This window comes from Protopterus annectens, chromosome 5.part1 (genome assembly GCF_019279795.1).
Source record: "Protopterus annectens isolate FY-2018-M chromosome 5.part1, PAN1.0, whole genome shotgun sequence".
Classification (NCBI taxonomy): Eukaryota; Metazoa; Chordata; order Ceratodontiformes; family Protopteridae; genus Protopterus; species Protopterus annectens.
In genome coordinates, this window is record NC_056736.1 from 106904477 (window position 1) to 106926329 (window position 21853).

Here is a 21853-nt window from a genome sequence, read left to right on the forward strand (position 1 = left end):
AATGCACGTCTTTCAATTCCCAGGGTATACCCTGCAGTAATTTTTTTTCTTTTCAAAATCAGTTTCTGCCAAACACCTTATTTTATCTGCCAATATTCATTCTGACAAACTGGGGGGACAGCCTTTGATAGATTTAGGAAGAAAGTTTGTACTGTTTCCATATTAGCCTTCAGAATAGTGAATTGTCAGGCCCAAGTGTAAATTTCTGCTGGCTTCCGTTGACAGTATGAGCATTTGGTCAGTGATGAGAAGATTTCCCAAGTTGCATTCTCGAAATTGTAGAGAATGTCTGAACTGCACTCCTTAGTACTCCCCTGAATAAAGTAGTATTATTTGGCTGTTTCTCTGGTTGAGGTTCTTAAAAGGTTTGATGTAAGGGGGAATTTAATTCAGGAGGTTACTCAGATTTTTCATCTCTCCTCTCCAAAAGGCTTACTTTCCTCTTCAGGTTCTTTCTATAGGGAACCGAGTAGGCTATCCCAGTTAGGCGTGGGCATACAAAAGTTCGGAAAGCAATGGCAGAGAGGTTAAAAAACAAGTCTTCCAAAAACAAGACAAAGTTAAGCGAGCAGACTGACTATATATTCCTTCAAGTCTTTTCCACTTCCCCTCCCTGGCAATTCACTAAAGCTTTCAGAGAGACTAGGCTTTCACTTTCCCCTCTGTCATCTGATAAAATCAGAGGCTTGAGTTCATACCATCATAGTAAGTTGCTAGGCTATTGGCCATGAGGCCCTGACAAGCCTAGCCAAGAATTTAGCCCTTGTTGCAACAAGTCAGCACCTGATGCCACTGTCCAGCAGGGACACAGGTGGAATCCCAGGGGTTGTATTTTCTGTTCCCCATCCAGTTTTCCAGGTTACGCTTAAAAAGTGTTAATGAGGTGCTCTGCTTGATGTGGAGAAGGGAGTCTCTTCCACAAAAAGGGGAGTGTCTGGGACACAAATTTGTCCCGTCAACAAGTCCTGTTGGTGTCACAGACCAGGTAGAGATTGCACGTGCAGGTTACTCAGGTGGAGCCTGACTTGCAGATATGCAGCAGTCCCATCAAGGTGAGGTCTGAGATTGCTTTGTATGCGAGACAGAGGTCACCTCTGAGGAGTCTGCAGGAGACTGAGTAGAGGGGCAGGACCTTTATCATATCTGTGTAGGGTAGATGTTTGAGGCCCTGGATTCTCCTGGTGAGGAACCTCTGTGGTCTCTCCAGTTGCTGCATGTGCTTTGTGAGGTACATGCCGAAAGGGGAATTGCACTCAATAATGGGTCTTATAAGGGAAGAATACAGGGATGTTATGACCACGTTGTCCCTGGATGAGATACCCTAACTAATGAGGTGGGCCATGTAAAAAGCTTGCCATACAGTGGAGGGAATATGGTGGTCAAAAGTCAATTTGCTATCAACCTGGGTGCCAGAGTCCCTCACAACTGATTGCATGCTTAGGACCTTATTATTAATGTGATAGTTTGTGGGGAAGTCACTTTTCCTAAAGGGGATGATTATGCATTTTTTTGGCATTCAGTTTGAGGCCATGTTTCTGGCACCAGTCATTTGTTTGGGTGAGACCCTCTTGTAGGATGTCTACATCACTAGGGGAATTGATGGCAGCACCCAGCTTGCAGTCATCTGCAAACTTGGTCAGCCATAGCCCACTGGTTTTGGCCTGCACCTCAGAAAAGTATAACCCAAACAAAAGAGGTCCCAAGACTGGTCCTGGTGTACACCGCTCATTACAGGTCCACTGCTTGAGGTGGCTTCCCCTGTTTTGACTAGGTGGGTTCTGTCAGTGAGCCAGTTTGCTACCCATTTGGTAACATATGGATTGATGCCTAGTTGTGAGAGTTTATCTATTATACCTGAGTGGGGAATAGTATTGAAGGCTTTGGCCAGGTCAGGGTAAGTGGTGTGCACCGTCTTCCCCTCATCCTTGGCTTTGGTGACTGTCTCAAAGAAGTCAACCATATTTAACAGGCATGACTTCCCCTTGATGAAGCCAAACTGTGTGGGATCGAGTGTTTGGAGGTTGCTAATGTCCTTGTTAATGAGTTCCATTATAATCCGCTCCATGGCCTTGCAGATCAGACTAGGTAGGCTGATGGGTCTATAACTTCCTGTATCGGTGAATGCTCCACCTTTATGCATAGGGATGACAGTGGCTATCCTCCACTTGGCTGGGACGAAGCAGGTACTCAGGCTTTGGTTGAATAGGGTGCCTAATGGTGCTGCAGGTTTCTGCTTGAGTTCATGTAGGATACAGCCTGGGATGTTATAGGGTCCCATGGAGGCTGTATTTTTTGCCTTTGAGAGGGCAGTGATGACTTGCTCCCTAGAGATAAGGGGAGGGGGCAGGTGCTGGGGATGTCTTGATTTACTGATGGTGGGGGCAGAGGGGTGAAGTTTTCACTAAACCTGTCTACCAAAAGGGTGGCTATATCTACAGCATTTGTATATCTGGTGTCCTTGACCACAGTTCTGAGCAGATCTGGGTGCTTCCTTTGCGATTGCGGAGATATGTGAAAAAGGCCTTATGATTGTCTTTAGTAGATGTGGCCAGTTTGGACTTGAAATTTGCTTTGGAGAATTTCACTAGTGCTCTTATTGGGTCTGTATCAGAAGAGCAAATGGTTAAAATAGCGAACACTCTTCTGTCGGACTGAAAAACACAAAAGCTGACAATGTCGAATACACAGATCAGCGATTTTTTTCCCCAGGGAAAAAAATTTGTTGATCAAAAAAAAAAATGTACAAACAAAATAAAGTGGAGGGCTGTGCCCCCCTGCCCCCATCTTAAATATACCAACTCCTTGATTGCACTACAGTGGAGAAAACAACAAAGTCCCAAAAACAGTCCAGCTTTTTTTTCCTCTGGGAAAAAAATCGCTGTTCTATGCCTTTGACATTGTCATCTTTCGTTATTTTCAGTTCGACAGAAGAGCATTCGCTATTTTAAGCATTCGTTCTTCTGATAGGAACCCATCTTATTTGCTTGTTCAGGCTAAGGAGAATATGATTCAGAAAGCCTACTACTGGCAGCTTGATCCTTTTCATCTCTTAAGGGATCACTTCCATTCTGTCAAACCTGCCTTGTTTCCTCTTATCTTAGATCAAATGCTTCTTGGGTTTTATATAACATATTCTCCAGAACAGGTGAGGGTTTTATTCAAGGATCTTTCTTGTGTCCAAGGAAGAAGAAACTTGTCCTAGATGTTTTCTTTTTGAATTTCAACATCGAGATCCCAAAATTCAAAATACTCTTCCCTACAGTAGTTTACCCCTAATTCCACCTCTGTTTTCTAGTAACTCTAGACTTAAATGATGCTTATCACCACATTTCATTTCTAAAAGATTTCAGGAGTTTTTTATGTGCGTGTTTCTCTTTGGTTTACATTTTCAGTTCCCTGCTTTACCATTCGGGGTGTTGAAAGCTCCAAGAGTGTTTTCTAAGTGCTTAGATCCTGTAATTGCCCTTTGCAGGTTGCAAGGCATTCACCTTTTCCAGATTTACATGATTGCCTTGTTTTTGCAGGTTCTTTTACAAGTAGTCAAGGATCCCTCGTTTGGATTCAAAAACTTTTATCAGTCTTGAGATTTGTGTGAGTTTAGATAATTCTTCTCTTTCTGTCTTGCAGGACAGTGTTCATGGGATGATTCTTAGCTACATCTTTCATGAAGGTTTTTCCTCCTTTGGACAAAGTGGAATTTTATAAAGAGCTGTTGCTAATATTTTACAAACAGTCTAATATCCCTGAGAATATTCTAGGTTTCATGGCTTCTACAATGCTAATGTTTTCTATACCTGGATTTCTATTGTGGAAAGTTAGAGGTTCTTAAAATTAGTCTGAATCCATTACCAGCAACCCCCTTTCATTTCATATTCCAGTGCTGGGGTTTGTGAAAATGTTCTCAAATCTTTGAATCGTCTTTGTACTGCAGGGCACTCTTCTAGTAATCACAGACAACACCACAGTGAAGTGGTGTGAAAAAAAGTGATAACTGGTTCCTAGCTCCTTTGCAGATTAGCGTTGGTATCATGGGAAGTAAAGTCTTAGATCCCCTAGGCTTCCTTTAATTCGTCTAAGCTAAACATTATTGCAGACAAAGCTGGTCAGGACAAGGACAGACCCTCATGAATGGAAGTTGCACCCTAGGGTCTTACAGGAATTGGCCCATCTATGGGGGACTCTTCAAGTAAATCTGTTTGCCTTCATCCACAGCAGACTGTTAAAGAAGTTCTTCTCCAGGGCTTCTTGTACACAGGCTTAGAAGACTGATACATTTTTATTCCCATGGTTGGGAATGATCCTGTATACTGTTCTGCTGATAACAAGGGCTTTTTCTTCTAAAGAGGCAGAAGGATTATATAAGACTTGTGATGATTCCTTTTTGACTCAGGCAGCAGTGGACGTTCAGCATTATTTCACTCTTGCAGCAGTCTAAGCTGTATAGGTTAAATCCTGTGAATGATATGACTGCCAGCCAGCTTTCAAAGCCTCAAGCACCTTCCATGTGTCCTAACCACTGAGGGCTTGAGGAGACCCTTTTCAAACCAGTGATTAGGGCAAACAAAGCTTCAAAGCTTTCTTGCCTCATGAAGGGAAGCTAGGGCCCTGAAAGATAAATGATGGGAAAGTAAGAATTAAATGTATAAATGTTTGCAGTTTGTACAGAGTGTATACATCTACACAGTGACAGTAGATTTAAAAAAAATAACTTGAGTATCATCTTAATTACTATGGTTCAGTAGCTATTTAACTAACTGGCTCATGTCTGTAAAATGGCAGAATAGTCTACATACCTGCAAGTCTCCACTGGTATACTCCAAAGCTGTATTTTTGTCCCTTTCTCTCTAATGTCTTTATCAATGACCTCTAGAACTCCATAGGTCCATCTTCTCTCATACAGTGTGCTGATGCTTCTACTCTTATATGTGCGTCTAATAACTTTCCTCATCTCTTTCATACCATGCAAGAAGATTTTTCTTCAGTTGAGAAATGGTTCCATAATGCCAAGGTACTATTCAACCCTACAAAGGTTACTGCCCCCCCCCCCCAATCCAAGTCACACACTCCTGAAAAAGCACATCTCAATTTTTTTTCACTAAACAAAACTAAAATTGAAGTAGACTCCCTTACAAAACTTCTTGATGTGATTATAAGATGGTGGTCTTAAATTTGGCCTGTATGTTTAAAATAACACAAAAATGACTCACCAAAATTTAGGAATGCTTTACTGGCATAAAAAACTTCTTGGCAACACCACCAAAACCACTCATGCCACTACCTACCCTTCTCTCATTTCTCTTCTACATTGCACCCATCTTAACCAACCTTCAGATTATGGTGAAAAAATAAGCTGGAGGCATGCTATAATAAGGCTGCAAAATTTGCCACCAGCAAACAATGCCCCAGTTATCCCTGTATTGCTCTTCTGGCTTTGAATTGGTTTGAAAAGAGCAAATATTTTTGCCTAAGTACATTATCTAGCCATCTCTGTTCTAAAGGGTGTATTTGGTGTGTTCAATGTCATCTCTATGAACTACAACTTGTAAATACTTTTATCTATTGGCAATGCTCTTTTTCAGCTTGTTACATACAGTAGATCTCACCCTTTCTAACCTGTTTCAAGTAGAACTGTTTTGAAAGGGGTTTTACATATTTATGTTGGAAAAACTTAACCTGTTTTCATTTTGAACCCGCTCAGAAGGATGATTTGAGGCTCTTTTATGGACATTTTTCTCATTGTTCTGAGTTGTGCAAGTGAAGTATCTGAATTAACTACTGTTAATTCAGCCTTCTCTGATGTTTCACAAAGGATAGCTTTGAGAACAAATCCTTTATTCATGCCTGAAATGGTTTGAATTTACTTTGAGCCAGGCTGTACACATCCCTGTTTTCTATTCAGAACAAAATAAATAAGTAAAAATAATATGGAATAATGTTTTACAGTCCAAGTATCCACAGGCAAATTATATAATACATTGACAGAACTCTTCCAGTGAGTGGGTTTCCTCCGGTTTCCTCCCACATCCCAAAGACATGCTGTAGGTGGATTGGATACTCTAAATTGGCCCTAGGTGTGAGTAAGTGTGTGTGCCTTCTGTGGAAGGTTGGGCGCCGGGCTGGCACCTCGACACCATAAAACTCCACTGCCAATCATGAGCAGACAGGTGATCCTCTGTGGCGACCCCTAACCGGGAAAAGCCGAAAGAAGAAGAAGAATTGACAGAACTCTTCCAGTATATATTATATTTCAGAAGTCGAGCAATGGACTCTTTGTATAAGACTTATTTTTGAGTATAAATGCCTATTTTCAGGGTTAGGCAGGTAGCATCAGTATAGGTAGTGATGTGCAGTTTCACACAGTCTGTAAGGGAAGAGTACGATGTTTAGTTCTAAGGCAGTGTTTGGATGTTTTAATGGCAGCTCATTGTCTTTGGGTTAAAGTAAGAATTAGGCCAAAAATAAGTGTGCTAACCTGTATTTGTTGTTAAGGTTCTTAACTTCTACCATTTCTTTTAGATGCAGAAAGAGTTGCTTGACACAGAACTGGATCTGTTTACAAAGATGCAGGCTGGAGAAGATGTAGCTGAACTACGAAAGAAATATACAGAGCTTCAGCTAGAGGTAAGTTCTCTAAACATAAAACTACACAGATGTGATTTTCACAGTCACTGTCTTGCTTCAGAATTAAAAAAAGAATTTATTTTGGCACTTTTGAGAAGTTAAATTTATTGTGATATTTTATTGCTGGCGTGCTCTTTACTGGCAAATGTTTAGGGAGAATTTGAAAAGCATTGAGCTGCAATTCATTAATTAAACCGGAGGTGGTGCTGTGGGACCATATTTAGTATTTCAGTTCAGCTTTTGTGTTAAATGGGTTAAATGGGCAAACATGAATGTATTCAGTGGTTGCTGCATGGGTTAAATGGGCAAACATGAATGTATTCCGTGATTGCTACAAGGCTCATGCAACACTTATTTCAAGCTGAGAATCTGGTATGCTTGTATATCTCTCAGCTGTAGAGATTTTCGCAGAATGTCTATATTCTTGCCTCATATTTTGGGCCAGTTTCTCATAAAATTGTGTTTTTCTGGCGAATCCCTGGTAAATCATTGAGGGTCAGAAAATAATGGCAGACATTAGAGTTTGATTCCATACCCTTCAGAAAATTCATGCCAATGCAAAACCTGTTGTCTTTTAATTTTCTACGTTTGTTAGAGCAGTATTTAAAAAGTGTCCCTATTTTTTGACCTTTGTCCCCCCCCCCCCCTTTTATTTATGGCTTTGATCAGATTTTTTGCTCTAATAGGTTGAAAGGTATGTATGCTTGTCTCTTCAATAAGTTGTTCAGAGAAAGAAAATACATTTTAGTAATCCTATCATTATTACCCGTCTCGTACGTAGAGTTTTACTTGTCAGTATTTGTAGGCATTTTTTCAGACTTATTAGACAATGCATTCCATTCTGTCTGCTGTTGTGCCAATACAATGACCATTTTCTACACTTGGAAGTTACTTTAAGTAGCTTTATTTCTTAAGAAGCTTAAGAATATCTTTGTTGTTTGGCTGGGCATTTTGACCGCAAAAGATGTGAAGGGCGATAATGATTTTTAGATGATGATTTCACAAGTTTTTTAATTTCATTACTTCCTTCTAAGAGTAACTTTCCTTAGCATGAAAGAACTGGGGAGAATAGTTGTATACAAATTTAATAAAATGAAACTCCAAAAATGAATAAACATAAAAGTGGGAGGTACATACAAGCTTAATAGCATATAAAACGTGTTAAGGAGTAGAATTACCCAGTTAGTGTCAGAGTTTGTAGAGTATGAGCATGAGCAAGTGGGTGTTACGTTACTGTGAGTAAGCTTGCAAAAAAGCCATTCATTTTGTATAGTTGGCACTGCAGAATCTTTTAGGGTCATAGTAAAAGAAATTGTGATATATCTGTTCTACGAATGTGTTTGTGTGATGTTGTTAGTTAAAAGTATAGGCAAATAACATATAAGTGTTAAAAAATATTATTACAAAGCAGGAGTTGTATTACAGACTAGACAACAGAAGCAGACATAACTATGCTAGAAATAACTTTAAGAAAATGACTTGTGTGTGTGTGTGTTAGTGTCCACTATATTAGGCTTGAAAGGAGGGAGTACTCAAGTTATATGTGAAAACGCTTTCATATTTTCTTAATTTCCCATAACATGATGCGCTGGAAAAAGTACTAGTCTTTTCAGGTTATCTGAACAAATATACTCATCAGGAGTGTGTGGTCTTGGTTTTGAATATAAGTTTTTTTGCAGACTCGTGTGTGTTTACTGTTTGTGGGTACTTCAAGAGAAGTTAAATTCATTGTTTTAGAAGAAGAGGAGGAAGTATACAGGGGAGACAGAGAAGGTTGAGTGATGCCTCTATAAAGACAGTGAAACAGGAGAAAGCACACAAATGATCATTGTTTCACAGGGAGAGGAATAAATACAGGCGAGGGAAGAAAGATTGATGCTGCCTTCATTTTAGGGTGATGGGAAGGAACTGGAACGGGAAAATGCTACCTGAATTTGAAGGCAGGAAGTACAGTTGTATGTCATTTGCTTTGAGTGACAGGTTATTTTATATGTCTATATTTGAAGATTCTTACTGCTGGATAGCTAGCTGCGGTGGTGGTGCTGCGGTAGCGTTGTCGCCTCACAGTACAACGTTGTCCTGTTCGATTCTCAGCTAGAGCGTCTTCTGTGTGGAGATATGCATGAATGGGCGTACCTTCGTTGAAGGTTGTGCGTCAGAGCTGGCAACTCGGCACATAAAAATCTACTGCCAATCATTAGCGGACCGGAGTTCCGCTGTGGCGACCCCTAACCGGGAAAAGCCGAAAGACACAACAACTGCTGGATAGCTGTAGTAATTTTGTTTTTGATAAACATAGCACTTGTACAGATGTTCTTCATGTTTCACTGTTGCAGTCATCACACTTGGGTTATCTGCCTGCAGGTAGCCCTCAGTCAGCCCGAATACCAGAGACTTAGTATTTCTGCATCAGTTGCTGTTGCTCCAGGACTGATGTCAGGTCGTCAGGGGTATAAAAACAGTCAGCCGACGCCATTACACCAGTCTTTCTTGCCAAGGAACCTGAAGCAGAAGCAGTTCGCACACATGCTGGTCGGCCGCTACCTGAGTTTTCGTTTCTGAATTGAATCATCCTGAAGTCTTATAAAGCTAAGTACCCCATTGGGGATCCTTTTTTCTTGCTCTAACCTATGTCAGAAAAAGTTAACAATTGTCTCGCCTGTGTAAAGCCAGTACCACACAGAGATTTCCATTCTTACTGCATCACATGTTTAGGCCCAGACCACGATGTTACTCACTGTTAGTTTTGTTCAATGCCTGAACTATTTGTCGTCTGGCCCTTATTGTCACTAAATACTTTCACTCTCGATCTCCGTATTCTGAAATGGCTTCGGTAAGCCATCCGATTACTAATCTTCTTAAAAAACGTAAGGCTAAAGACAGACAGCAGAGGTCCAAAAATGCAGACAACGCTTCTGTTAAGCTGGTCGCCAGTTTGCCGGTACTCAGTGAGGCCCTGATGCCCTTTTCGATGGATTTGCAGGCTGCTACCGAGACCCATCCAGAGTCCGGCATGCCGTAAAACCCTTCTTTGACTACGGAACCTGTGGATGTCTGTACCTTGGATGGGTCCAGAGCCAATGAGCAGGCACCAGCTTCTGAGGAAGTTCATCACATTACCGATACTCGACACAAACCCACGACTTCTTTCGCATCTTCAATTTTGTCTAAAACTACCGCGTTTCTAAGGCCAAGAGTACGAGCTACACCTAAAAAAAGACGACCCAATCTCAAGCACCTGCTTCCTTGCCACAATCTCAAATGCCTAAAATGGCAGAAGACCTGATGCTGATTAGGGGAAGCCAGCCTTCCCCTGCTAAGAGAAAGACCTGTCCCTAGCAGCTATAACTGACCAAGAGTCCGACTCTGACGTTTCTGAATATGAAGACATGCCTTTATCTGCTTATGAGGATTCAGATGCAGAGGAATCCATTCCCCCTGCTTCCCCTCCAGAGGAGTTCTCTTTTGGTGAAACCCTTCATACTTTGAGAGCATTTCTGTTGGGAGTGCCAGGATTATCCTCAGTCCCGAAAGAGACTCAGAGAATTTTTAGATCTGCCACAACATTGACCCTTAGCTGTTCCTCCTGTTCTGGTTGTTGTGGATGATGTTTTTATGGAATCCAGTCTGACTCCTGATACTTTACCCCCTGCTCCAAGGAAACCAGACAGGTACTACAGAGTCCCTGACTCTCGCACATTTCTTTTCAGAAATCCTACTGCTGACCCAGAGGTCATTTCCCAAGGGCCAAAAGGTATAAAAGCAACTACAGCTAAGAATCCCACTCCTTCGGACAGGGATTCCCGAGCTTTAGACAGATGGGCTAAAAAAGTATACACCTCTGCAACTCTAGCCATTAGGGCATTGAATTGCCAGTTTCACATGCGGAAGTACCAGCAGCATATTGTAGAACTTAAGCAGAAATTATCTACCTTTACAGACTGTGCAGAAAATAAAGAATTACAGGAGCTTATGCATTCTGCAAGCCAAGTCAGCAAGCATACCTTGCAATGTGGGTTTGACGCCCTAGACGCATCTTGCAGGGCAGTAGTCACTGGTTCTGTACTGAGAAGGCATGCTTGGCTTAAGGAACAGACCTTGCCAGACCATGTCAAATCAAAATTACTAGACGCTCCTTTGAATAAGGACTATTTGTTTGGCACCAAAACAGAAGAGGTTCTAAAAAAGATGAAAGAAAAAGCTAAGTCTATGCAGACAGTCAAGTATTTTTTGCAGGTGCATTCTCCAAGATTCAGTAGGCATTGCCCCTCGAAACATTGGTCCTTTCCAGCCCCCTCAAGGCCATCTCAAACTAGACCCAGGGGAAACAGACACCCCCCCCCCCAGATTACAGTCTGAGGGTATGCAGAGATCTAAACAATGGAGTACCTCCACTTCTAAAACAGGGAGTGCTAAGCCACCCCCTTACAGAAAGAATTCACAATGACATGTCAACTCCACTCTTCACCTCTGCCCAATTGCTCGTGCCCCTAGGAGGAAAACTTGCCCACCATGCAAAAAACTGTACCTCCATAACCAAAGACCGATGGGTCCTCAACATTGTATCCCAGTGGTATGGTACAAATTTTACTTCCACACGCTGCCAACCCTGAAAGGGTTCCCAGACCTTCCTCCAAATCAGTGGGCAGAGGCACAAAACCAAGTTCAATCCCTGCTCTCATTAAGGGCAATTCAGCCTGTTCCTGCAGAACAGATAGGTCAAGGGTTTTATTCCAGACTTTTCCTGGTACCCAGAAAAGAGGGTACTTGGCGCCCAATCCTAGATCTTTCCATTCTAAACACCTTCCTGGTGGTACTAAAATTCAAAATGCTCACCCTTCAGCAGCCTCTTCCTATGCTGTCCAAAGAGGCCTAGTTAGCCACCCTAGACCTAAAAGAAGCCTATCTGCACATCCCTATTAGGGAATCATGCAGGAAATATCAGGGTAGGATCTATGCATTGTCAGTTCTCTGCACTTCCCTTTGGCTTAACCACTGCTTCCAGAGTCTTCACAAAATGCCTGGCTCCAGCCATTGCCTATTGCAGAATGGACGATTGCCTGATTCAGGCAGACAGTCAGGAAAAGCTGGTGCAGCACCTGACATTTGTAAAGAACCTTCTAACCTCCCTGGGGTACACTATCAACGAAAAGAAATCAAAACTCGTCCCCAGTCAAAAGATTGTATTCCTGGGAGCAAGCTTGGACACAGCCTTTCAGATGATATTCTTGACTCCAGAAAAACAAGCCTATCTAACAGGCTACTTCACTCAAATGGCCACCAGAACCCAGCTATCTGCAGGGAATATCCTGAAGGCTCTAGGGTTCATGGCCTCTTGCATTGTACTAATTCCATATGCCAGACTGCATGTGAGGAAACTTCAATGATTCTTAAAAAGTCTTTGGTGCCAACATTCTCAGGACCTGGAAACCATCATACCTTGTCTAAAGACAGAGTTTCTTTGGTGGGCAGCAGCATGCCATCACAACAAGGGGCTTCCCTTTACACAACCCCACGCCGCCCAGACCCTAACACCGATGAATTAGACTATGCCTGGGGGGGGGGGGCATATCTGGGGGACAAGTGCATTCAGGGCCACTGGAGCCCAATTCAACTTGATCTGCACATCAACCAAAAAGAGATGCTAGCTGTTAAGCACGCTCTGACAGCTTTCAGATCCCTACTCTCACCTGGACCCCTGCTAATAAAAACAGATAACACCACAGTTATGTGGTACATCAACAAGCAGGGGGAACCCACTCTTACCCACTCTGCAGGCTAGCTATGTCACTGTGGAACACGGCCTTGGACATGAATGTTCATCTGCAAACTCAGTTCCTGCCAGACAAACATAACTCTGGCAGATGACTTATGCAGAAATCTCCTAGACCCACACAAGTGGCAAATACACCCCAGCACTTTCAGCCTGTTAACGCAGAAATGGGGGATACCAGTGGTGGACCTCTTTGCCTCCCCCTACAATAACCTGATCAGCAAATTCTGCACCGGGACACCTCACAGCAGGGCATGGAATGTGGATGCCCTATCCTTCTAGTGAGTAAACCTCTCAAGCTGTGCTCCCCCCCCCCCTCTGCCACTTCTTTCAAGAGTACTACTCAAGATAAGACAGGACAGACCAAGGGCAATCCTGATTGCCCCAGACTGGCCACGCCAGAATTGGTACCCACTACTGCGCAGCCTGTCACCGGTGCCTCCATGGCATCTACCTCCGATCCCAACCCTCCTCACTCAGCAGAGGGACAGATCCTGCATCCGCGACTGCAAACCTTGCAGCCTGGCTTATTCCTTGAATTCTTCCCCAGTGGCCAGCCTAAGCAGGCAGGTACGGGATGTCATTCTGGAAGCCAGAAGACCGGTACAAGGAAATCCTATGCTGATAAGTGGAAAAGGTATTATTCCTGGATTCAATCTAAAGGAGCGGACACAGCTCTGCCCTCCTTACCTCTCATTCTGGATTACTTAGCAGACTTACTCCACAGAGGCCTGTCCTCCTCAATTAAGATCCATGCCTCTGCCATCTCTGCTCATTACAGCACTGAACCACCTCTCTTCTCCCACCCCTCTCATCAAGCAGTTCCTGAGAGGGGCTAACAACTTAAGGCCACCAAGAAGTGCCCCCACCCCTGCTTGGGACCTTTAATTTTGTGCAGGAAAAGCTCACACTACCCCCTTTGAGCCTGCAGTGTCAGCAGAATTAAAATTCCTCTCTTGGAAAACAGCCTTGCTTCTGGCCATCACTTCAGCTAGAAGAGTGTTTGAGCTACAAGCACTTATGGCCGTGGAACCCTTCATTATTTTTCATGCTGACAGAGTCTCCCTCAGAACTAATCCTACTTTTATGACTAAAGTGCTGTCCATTGTAGCTCTCGACCAATTAATCCATTTGCCAACCTTCTTTCCTAATCCTCAAAATAAAGGGGGAAAGGATCCTGCACTCTTTAGATGTGCACAGACAGCCCAGATTCTACCTTGACAGGACTAAGCCCTTCAGAAAATCTGACCAGCTACTTCTCAGCTTTGCTCCAGGGGCAGAGGGCAAGGCCATATCTAAACAAACTATTTCCAAATGGGTAGCACATTGTATCCATTTCTGTTACAAACACCATGGGAAACCAACCCTTCAGGGGGTCAGAACACATTCCACTAGGGCAACTTCTACCTCTACAGCATTCCTTAGGGGAGTCCCTACCAGGGACATTCTGGAAGCTGCTACCTGGAGTTCTGTTCATACCTTCACCAAGCATTACCGCCTGCCTATCTGTTCCAAATCCAGGGCAGGTTTTGCTACAGCAGTCCTGCGGGGCATACTAGCCAGCCGCAACTCTTCTTGACTGATTCCACCCATTCTTCAGTTTTGGGAATCAACCCAAGTGTGATGACTGCAACAGTGAAACACGAAGAACATTGTACAGTTGTGTACACTTACCATAACTATAGATGTTCGAGTGTATTCACTGTTGCAGTCCTGGTTTCCCACCCTCCAGCCCACTTTTCTCTCTCCTTCTCTAAATGTATTACTCACCCCTTACAGGGCTATTGGTGTTTACTTTTTACTGGTGGTGTTTTTTCCACCATAACTTAGCTCCCTATTTGGGGGCTCCTGTCATTTGGGGCAAGAAAAACTGATGTAATGTAACTTCTGCTTCGGGCTCCTCGGCAAGAAAGGCCGATGTAATTGCGTCGGCTGCCTGACTTTATACCACAGACGCCCTGACGTCAGTCCTGGAGCAACAGCAACCGACGCAGAAATACTACGTCTCTGGTATTCAGGCCGACTGAGAGCTACCTGTAAGCAGATAACCCAAGTGTGATGACTGCAACAGTGAATACACTCTAACATCTACATTTATGGTAAGTGTACACAACTGTACTCTCTGTAATTTCTCTAGTTTCCATGCTTGGAGATGTGTACTTTCTGCTTCCACAGGCAATAAATTCCTCACGCCTGGTGCTACCCATGTCTTTTCTGTCACTTAATCAATTACTCTTGCTGCATAGAAGAGGTTCATAGTGACTGACTGGTACAGCCTGCTGAGAGACTAAGTTCCTTAAACGCTGATATTACGTACCACAGGCTACTTTGTTGAGCTGGTTAAGCACTGTTGGGAATAAAAAGGTTGTGTTTATTATAGATACATAAAGTGAGTCTGTATGCCTATATTCCACAGGCATTGGGAACATAACATGTCAGACAGTGTTTAGCAGATAGTGAAAACATGACCACTGGGGATATAAGTACATTGTGTTTATTGTTGGATTGAAGCTTGAAAAAGTATTTTATGTTTGATATAGTAGCCATGGGAGACGTAATGATTTTAGCTTTTGTCAGCATAGTTTTGGGTTGGTGAGAGGTGGATTTTGTGTGTAAATATGAATTAAAAAAAAGTGCAAGTTTTTATAAGCATTTCATTTATTATTTTATATTTATTTGGAGAGAGGGTGACAGTAAGTTTACAAAGTTAATCATTTTTTTTAAACCCAAGTACTTTTTCCATTTCACTCCAGATACAGTATGAAATACAATGTTTTCTAAAAATCTAACTGTATCTGTAGATGCTTTATAAGAAAATGTTTGAAACTTTCATTTTGAGTACTTATTTACATAATGGGCATGCAAGGAGAATGATGAAGAATATAACCATAGGTTAGTTAATCAGAGTATCTAGCTTTATTACACAAGTAATAAGTTTGATAATGAATTTGATATTAAAAGCTGTACTGTTGGGTAGACACTTTAATGAAACTACTAGGGAACTTTTTAAATTAAATTTAAAAGGAAAGAGAAGTCTGCTCCCACCCTGTATTTAGCCAAGTCAGAAAGGCAAAAAGTTGACAGACATTCACAAAAAATGAGCACATAAAATGATTGTTAGGGGATGGTGTAAAGAATAATTCTAATCAGCAATTGGAAAGTTATGCAAGGTGGCAATGAACTTTATAATGTTGTGGGTCAAGCTCCCAGATTTGTTTTTGGAGAAGGTCCTAGTATTAAAAATGTATTTATACACAGTGGATAGGCGCCTTTATGTATGGCAGGTGGAGATTGTGTAAATACATCAGAGAAGATGCAGTTTTAAGTTTACTGAGTGTTGACAGAATATATGGGGTTAAAGAACATTATGCTTTTGACTGTTAACAGGATAGTTTATGTTCCCATTTGTCCCACCTGTGAGAGCTTCTGTGTACGGAAAATCACTATAAGACTCTCAAAGCATGTTTGTGAACATGTGTATTCCGTACATAAGAGATGAAACTGGTGCTTTATTTAAACAGTAGCAGTTGTAGGAATTTAAAAAAAAAATTTTTTTGGCGTCAGTCTTGTGGAAGGTAGAGAGTAGTTGAGACAAATTATTCTGAAAAGGGAAAAAAATGAACTGGCAATTTTTTATTCAGGACAGACAGTACTCTGAGACTAAATGAACATACAAATATGAAGTGTGAATTGGAATCCCACCCTTTAAGGTGAGATGCTAGTTTTTCGAAATATTTTTGGTTTTAATGTTTTTAAATCCATTTTGTAGACATGTTTGTTAATTTGGATCTATGAAGTAATTTGTGGGCATGTTTTATAGTGCCTGTTGTTTTTATCACATTTATGAGTTTTATTTGTGTTCAGGTCCTATGTCACATGATTTGAATGGAAAGAATTTGCAGGTTAGTGGGGTATAATGCCCTTGGCATCTAAAAATCTTTTTTTTTTTTTGTTTGAGACGCTCGCACTTCACTATGCAGTAGCCTGTTGCCCGTCTGCTTTATTTCAGCAAAAGAAGGACCATTTTTAGGAGGAGGGGGATGTAGAATCTTGAGTCATTCTTGTATCCTTCATGGAACCTTCCATTTAATGAGTGCTACTTTATGAGGTCTGAAAGTATGCAGATGCTGGTCACTCATTGAATAAGGCAGGTGCCATCTGCATTCACCACAGCATTGTGCAAAGGAAATGTTTACCAAGTGTCACAGGACAGATTACTGTACTGTTTGGTTCTGTCTATTCTCTCAGGACTTTGTGAATTTTTTTCCCCTGGGTAAGAAAAGCCTTGAAATGGTAAGTAAAAAGGATTACAATCTCTGCAGTTTTGAGCCTTTGGCCCCTCATCTTCTACTCATCGCATCTTTCCCATTTTCATTCCTCCTGTGTGCAAGTAGGCTGTGGGAAAGTTGCTGTAGCTTCTAGTGTATGGGGTCAAAGAGCCTTTGGAAAATGCCACACACAGTCACCTGTGCTGAAGATATGGCCAGGGCTGCATGCTCAAAATCGTGCCTACACTGGATGGAATGGTTTGAGCTCAGACATTCCAATTTAAATATCTCCATTTTAGGTGATAGCCTCTTTGTCCGTCTTTCCTTGACCTTGTCTAAGACCTGCAGTAAGGGGAAATGGACATTGACTACCAGGAGGAGTTTCTGATGCCTCAAGATTTGACCCCTGTTCAAGTCTTGTCAACTCCACCAAGAAAGACCATTTTGCAGAATGAAAATGACCTCCAGCAGTAGGCAGTGTTCCCTTCCTTCCAGTATAGTTTCCCAGGAGGATGACTCTGCCAGTACAGTCCCAGCTGCTCCTACAAGACCATCTGTGGGGTGTGGGGTTTGAGATTTTTTTTTTTTACCTGCAGTCCTATGGCTGGCAGAATATTGTAGCCTCTGAAAGTTTCCCAGGCCAAGAAGCTTCTCCTTATCTCACAGAACTGTGCAAAGTGGGACCCTTCTACAGATGTCTATCTTGAGACACATGAAAGTTGGTCACATCTGTAATCTTTCCCAGGCTGACATTTATATTTATTAACAGTTTTATTGTAAAATGTTCTCAGATCTATTTTTTGACCGTTAAATATTCAAAGCTTGGTATCGTTACTCGTGTCATTTCATTTCTTGTGAAGTTTTTTTTCTGTTTTGTTTTTCCAGCTTTTTCCACAGTGCTTAATCCATCTGTTGTCCCCCCCCAAACACACACACTTACTTTCAGTATTTATGTACATAACCTTTTAAAGTTGATTTGTGTGCATGTCCTTCCATTTCACTCATTTCACTGTTGGAGTATTCCTTACAATGGGGATCCCCTGCCAAGGCTGGCCCACGTCCGGCCAGTATACTAAAGCCTTTATGTTGTTAAGGGTACGCAGTACATCACATGTATGCCCCCTGCATATGGAGTAGGGTGCATATGGAGTAGGGTGTAAAGGTGATGTCTGGATGTATCCTCCTCAGAACTACTTTGCCACCACTCTGAACACCACCTTTGCATGTCGGTCTGAGCAGTTTCTTCGTTTGCTGGTTCACCGAGTCCTTTTCAGGTAAGTGCCCTATTGGGGTTTTATCTTTTTTTTTTTTTTTTTTTTTTTTTTTTTTCCTTTTGTTGCCTGTGGGGGATCATGTCATCCAGAAAGGGTAAATGGCAGTGTGGGAGACAGATTCCCCATAAATACCATCATGAGCAGTGTTTATTTAGTCTAAGTGCTTCCCCCGACCATGCATCCTGTTCCATTTGCCAGGCTTTCATTTCGAGCACTCTTTATAGTTGACTTTCTTCTTTAGCTATATATATTGGAAAATCAATGTCTTAAGTATTTGGCAAAAGATGCTATGGAAGGAACTTTGTGCTTCAAAGGTCAGCCATCTGCAAAGAAGGCCAAGAAAGCTAGGTCTGATTCTTTAGCTGTGCCACCTCCACTGGATGCGTGTCTCATGGTTAGTGAAAGCCTGGAAGATCGCCAAACTCCTGGACTGGATTCCTCTGCCCTGACCGCTTTGGAGGCTGGCATGGACCTGGCTTCACTCACATCCCTGGAGGCCTTGCAGACATCCATTTTGGATATTCTGGGGGAACTGTGGCTGATTATCACCGAAGGGCATAGGGGTGTTCCTCAGATTTTGGTTAGGGAGAAGGTATCAGCTACAGTTAGTGTGTGGCACAGGGTCTGACTGAGCCTCCTACATTTTACAAGGCTGATGTCCCTTTAAAGAAGAAACAAAAAAAATAAACACGTTTCTCCTACTCCTAATGGACCCTCAGAGTGAATGACAGAATTTAACTCAAGGTTTGTTTAGTACCCTTATGGCTTTGAAGCCTCCTCAAGGAGTTTGTTTCATGCCCCCTTGAACTTCTACTCCTTTAAAGAGGCCAAGCGAACACAATTCATCTGAAGATGAGGAGGATGAGAAATCCCTTGTCCCTTCTTTGCAGATTCCTTCTTCCCTAGACTATGGTTCTGAGGAAGAAGAATCCAGTAGTTCTGAGACTCTTTTTGGAGAGATTTCCTTTCGGGACACAGTTTCCAGGGTGATGGAATTTTTCAAATGTTATTTTGCCCAGGTGTTTGAGGTTCATAAGTGGTATTATGAGCTTTTGCAAATGGACTCTCCTAGACCTTCTGCTGTTCCTGCTGTCCTGGTTGCCTTGTTGGATGGGTTTTCTACTGCATGTCAGACTCAGGCTCCTGATTCTCAGCCCTCTGCTCCCAAAAAACTGATAGGTGCCTGAAGATCACAAGTTCCTTTATAAGTGCCCATCAGCTGACCCTTCTGTGTTGTCTGTGTCATCTGACAAGCCATCAGAGTTATTGCCTTCTACAAAGTTGTGTCCCTCTGGTAAAGACAGTAGAACTATGGAAAGACTGGGTAAGAAATTTTATACGTCAACTACCCTGTCTTTTAGGGCTGTCATCTATCAGACCCATATGACAAGATATATTTTGGCTGTTCTGTCTCAGGCTTATTAGGTTATTTCTGACCTTCCTGACTCTGAAGGGATGACTTCTGGTCTGTCCCTTTAAGGATGCAGTTATATTGCAGCGGATGCTCCTTCTAGGGCTGCTGCTTTTGGCTATGTGCTGAGGCGATATTCCTGACTTCAGCTTCAAACTTTGCCTGATGATAGTAAGGCTAAGTTGATGCTTGCTCCTCTAGATAACAAGCATTTGTTTGCTGCTGCTTATTTGTTCAAGTCCTTGCAAGAAAAGGGTAAGACTTTACAAGATCTAAAACGTATCTTTGTTTCCTCCTGTACCTAAATTCCAAAGGAATTACTCTAATAAGCTGGCCTTTGTTTGCAGGCAGTCTCACTTTCCCCACAAAGGTAGGAAAGGTGGTAGAAAAGCTCCCCATGCTAAAGCTACCCAGACTCCAGTAGCTCAGAAATCTCCTTTTCCTGACAAACCAAGTGCTGTCTGACTGTCCTGTAATTCTCAGCCGCAATCCTCTTGCTCTTTCCTTGTCTTTTCCTGTTTGGTTAAAGATTATTCAAGATTCCTTGGTTCTTTCCATCATTTGCCAAGGATGTTACATGGTCTGGATATCTCTTCCCCTTTCATGGACATTCCTTGGCCCCCTTGAGAATAATTTGCCTTTTTTCCTGAGGTGCTTCATGTCTCTTGACTCGGGGAATTGTTCAGGAAGTTCCAGGTTCTCAGAGGAGGAGGAAGGTTTTTTATTCCAGAATAATCTTGGTCCCAAGGAAAGAGGCACTTGAAGACCCATTCTGGATTTCTCTTACCTAAACACCTTAATGAAGTTCCCTTCATTTCGGTTGTTGTCTCTTCAGACTTTTCCTGTGCTGCTTCCTCAGGCTTTTCTAGTTTCTCTGGACCTCAAGGATGCTTATTTTCCTGTCTCTATTCATCCCCTTTTCAGGAAGTTTTTACATCTCTCTCTTGCTTCCTGGCATTTTCAGTTCTCTGCTTTGTCCTGTGGCCTCTCTATTGCCCCAAGGATGTTCATCAAATGCCTCACTTCTGTGATTGATTTTTTTCTGGCTGAAGGAGTTACAGGTCTTTCCCTACTTTATTTTCCAGAGATTCTACTGCAGCATCTTCATTTTGCTATTACCCTCCTGCAGAGCCTGGGGTCCACTAAATTTCCAAAAGTTTTTCCTGTCTCCTTCACAGGATCATGTGTTTCCGGGATGCAGGATCCAGACTGTTCCAATGATGGCATCCTTGCCTCTTCCTTAGGCCTTAACTCTCATTGCCTCCTTTCAGACCCTTCTTTCTCTGACCTCAGTTTACAACAAGGGAATTTCTAAGATCGCTGGGTTTCATGGTCTCCACCATTCCTATGCTGCCTGTAGCCATAATGCACATGAGAAAGCTTCAGTGGCTTCTAAAATCAATGCAGCACTCTAGTCCTCTAGATTTCATAGTCCCTCTTTTTCCATACGTCAAACTGGAAATTCAGTGGTAGATATGGCAGTTGTCCATCAATCCCAGGGCTTCCTTTTCAGCCTTCACTCCCCTTTCAGGAGCTGTTCACAGATTCTTTAGATGTGGGATGGGGGCTTTCTTTAGCTCTCTAAAAGTGCAGGGCCTCTGGTTGATTCAACAAAGGAAAAAGCACATCCATGTCAAAGAGATGAGCTCTCTTCTGTTGGATGTTCAAGCATTTCATCCTCTTTTCACTCCAGGGCCCCTCAAGGTACTGACAGACAATACCACAATAATGTGGTATGTTAACAGGCAAAGGGGGGGGGTACAAGATCTCATCTCCTCTGCAGGTTAGCACTTCAATTGTAAGAGCTAGCTAACCAGTATCAAATGACACTTCAGGCAGTATACATTCCCTCAGGTCAGAACATTGTGGCACACTCTCTGAGCAGGTCCATATCACAATCCCGTGAGTGGATGCTTCACAGTGATGTGTTTCTGGGCATTGTCCACCAGTGGGGTACTTTCAAAGTAGATCTGTTTGCCTCCCCTCCGAGCAGACAGTTTAGTCTTTGCCAGAGCCCCATGTCCTGTGGTCTAGAAGGTGAATGGTCTTTCTTTCCTGGAAGGGGAAGTTTCTTTATGCCTTCCCTCCCCTTTCTCTCATTCCAAAAATCCTTTTCAAGATAAAACAGGACGCTTTCAAAATCTTGCTGGCGACTCCCTTTTGGCCCAGACAGCATTGGTTCCCTGCTGTTCTGCATTTAGCCAAGGGCGATCATCACAAGTTACCTCACAGGGTGGACCTACTCACACAAGACAAGGCATCGCTCATCCATCTCCACCTGTGCACTCTTCAACTGACACTGTGGGTGATAGGATTTTGATTCCATATAGACACCTTTTTTCTGAGGACTTGCTTGGTTCCTGCAGGAGGCCAGGAAACCCACTGGTAAGAAATCCTACTTGTACAAATGGAAGAGGTTTTCTGATGTTCTTCATTCCACATTGCTGCAGTCCTAACTATTGGGTAGTCCGCTGTCCAGTCGGCCCGAATACCAAAGTATATGGCT

The 21853-nt window shown here is 42.6% G+C and overlaps 1 protein-coding gene across 4 annotated transcripts in view; it reads left to right on the forward strand.

Moving 5' to 3' along the window:
* The window catches only part of RBM26 (RNA binding motif protein 26), a 1920204-nt gene that overhangs the window by 1558720 nt on the left and 339631 nt on the right, over window positions 1-21853 (forward strand). For all 4 annotated transcript variants that reach the window (XM_044072914.1, XM_044072916.1, XM_044072915.1 and 1 more), the window contains one exon: window positions 6517-6621. In XM_044072914.1, coding sequence (XP_043928849.1) covers window positions 6517-6621 — 105 coding nt within the window. The remainder of the gene's footprint in view (window positions 1-6516; window positions 6622-21853) is intronic.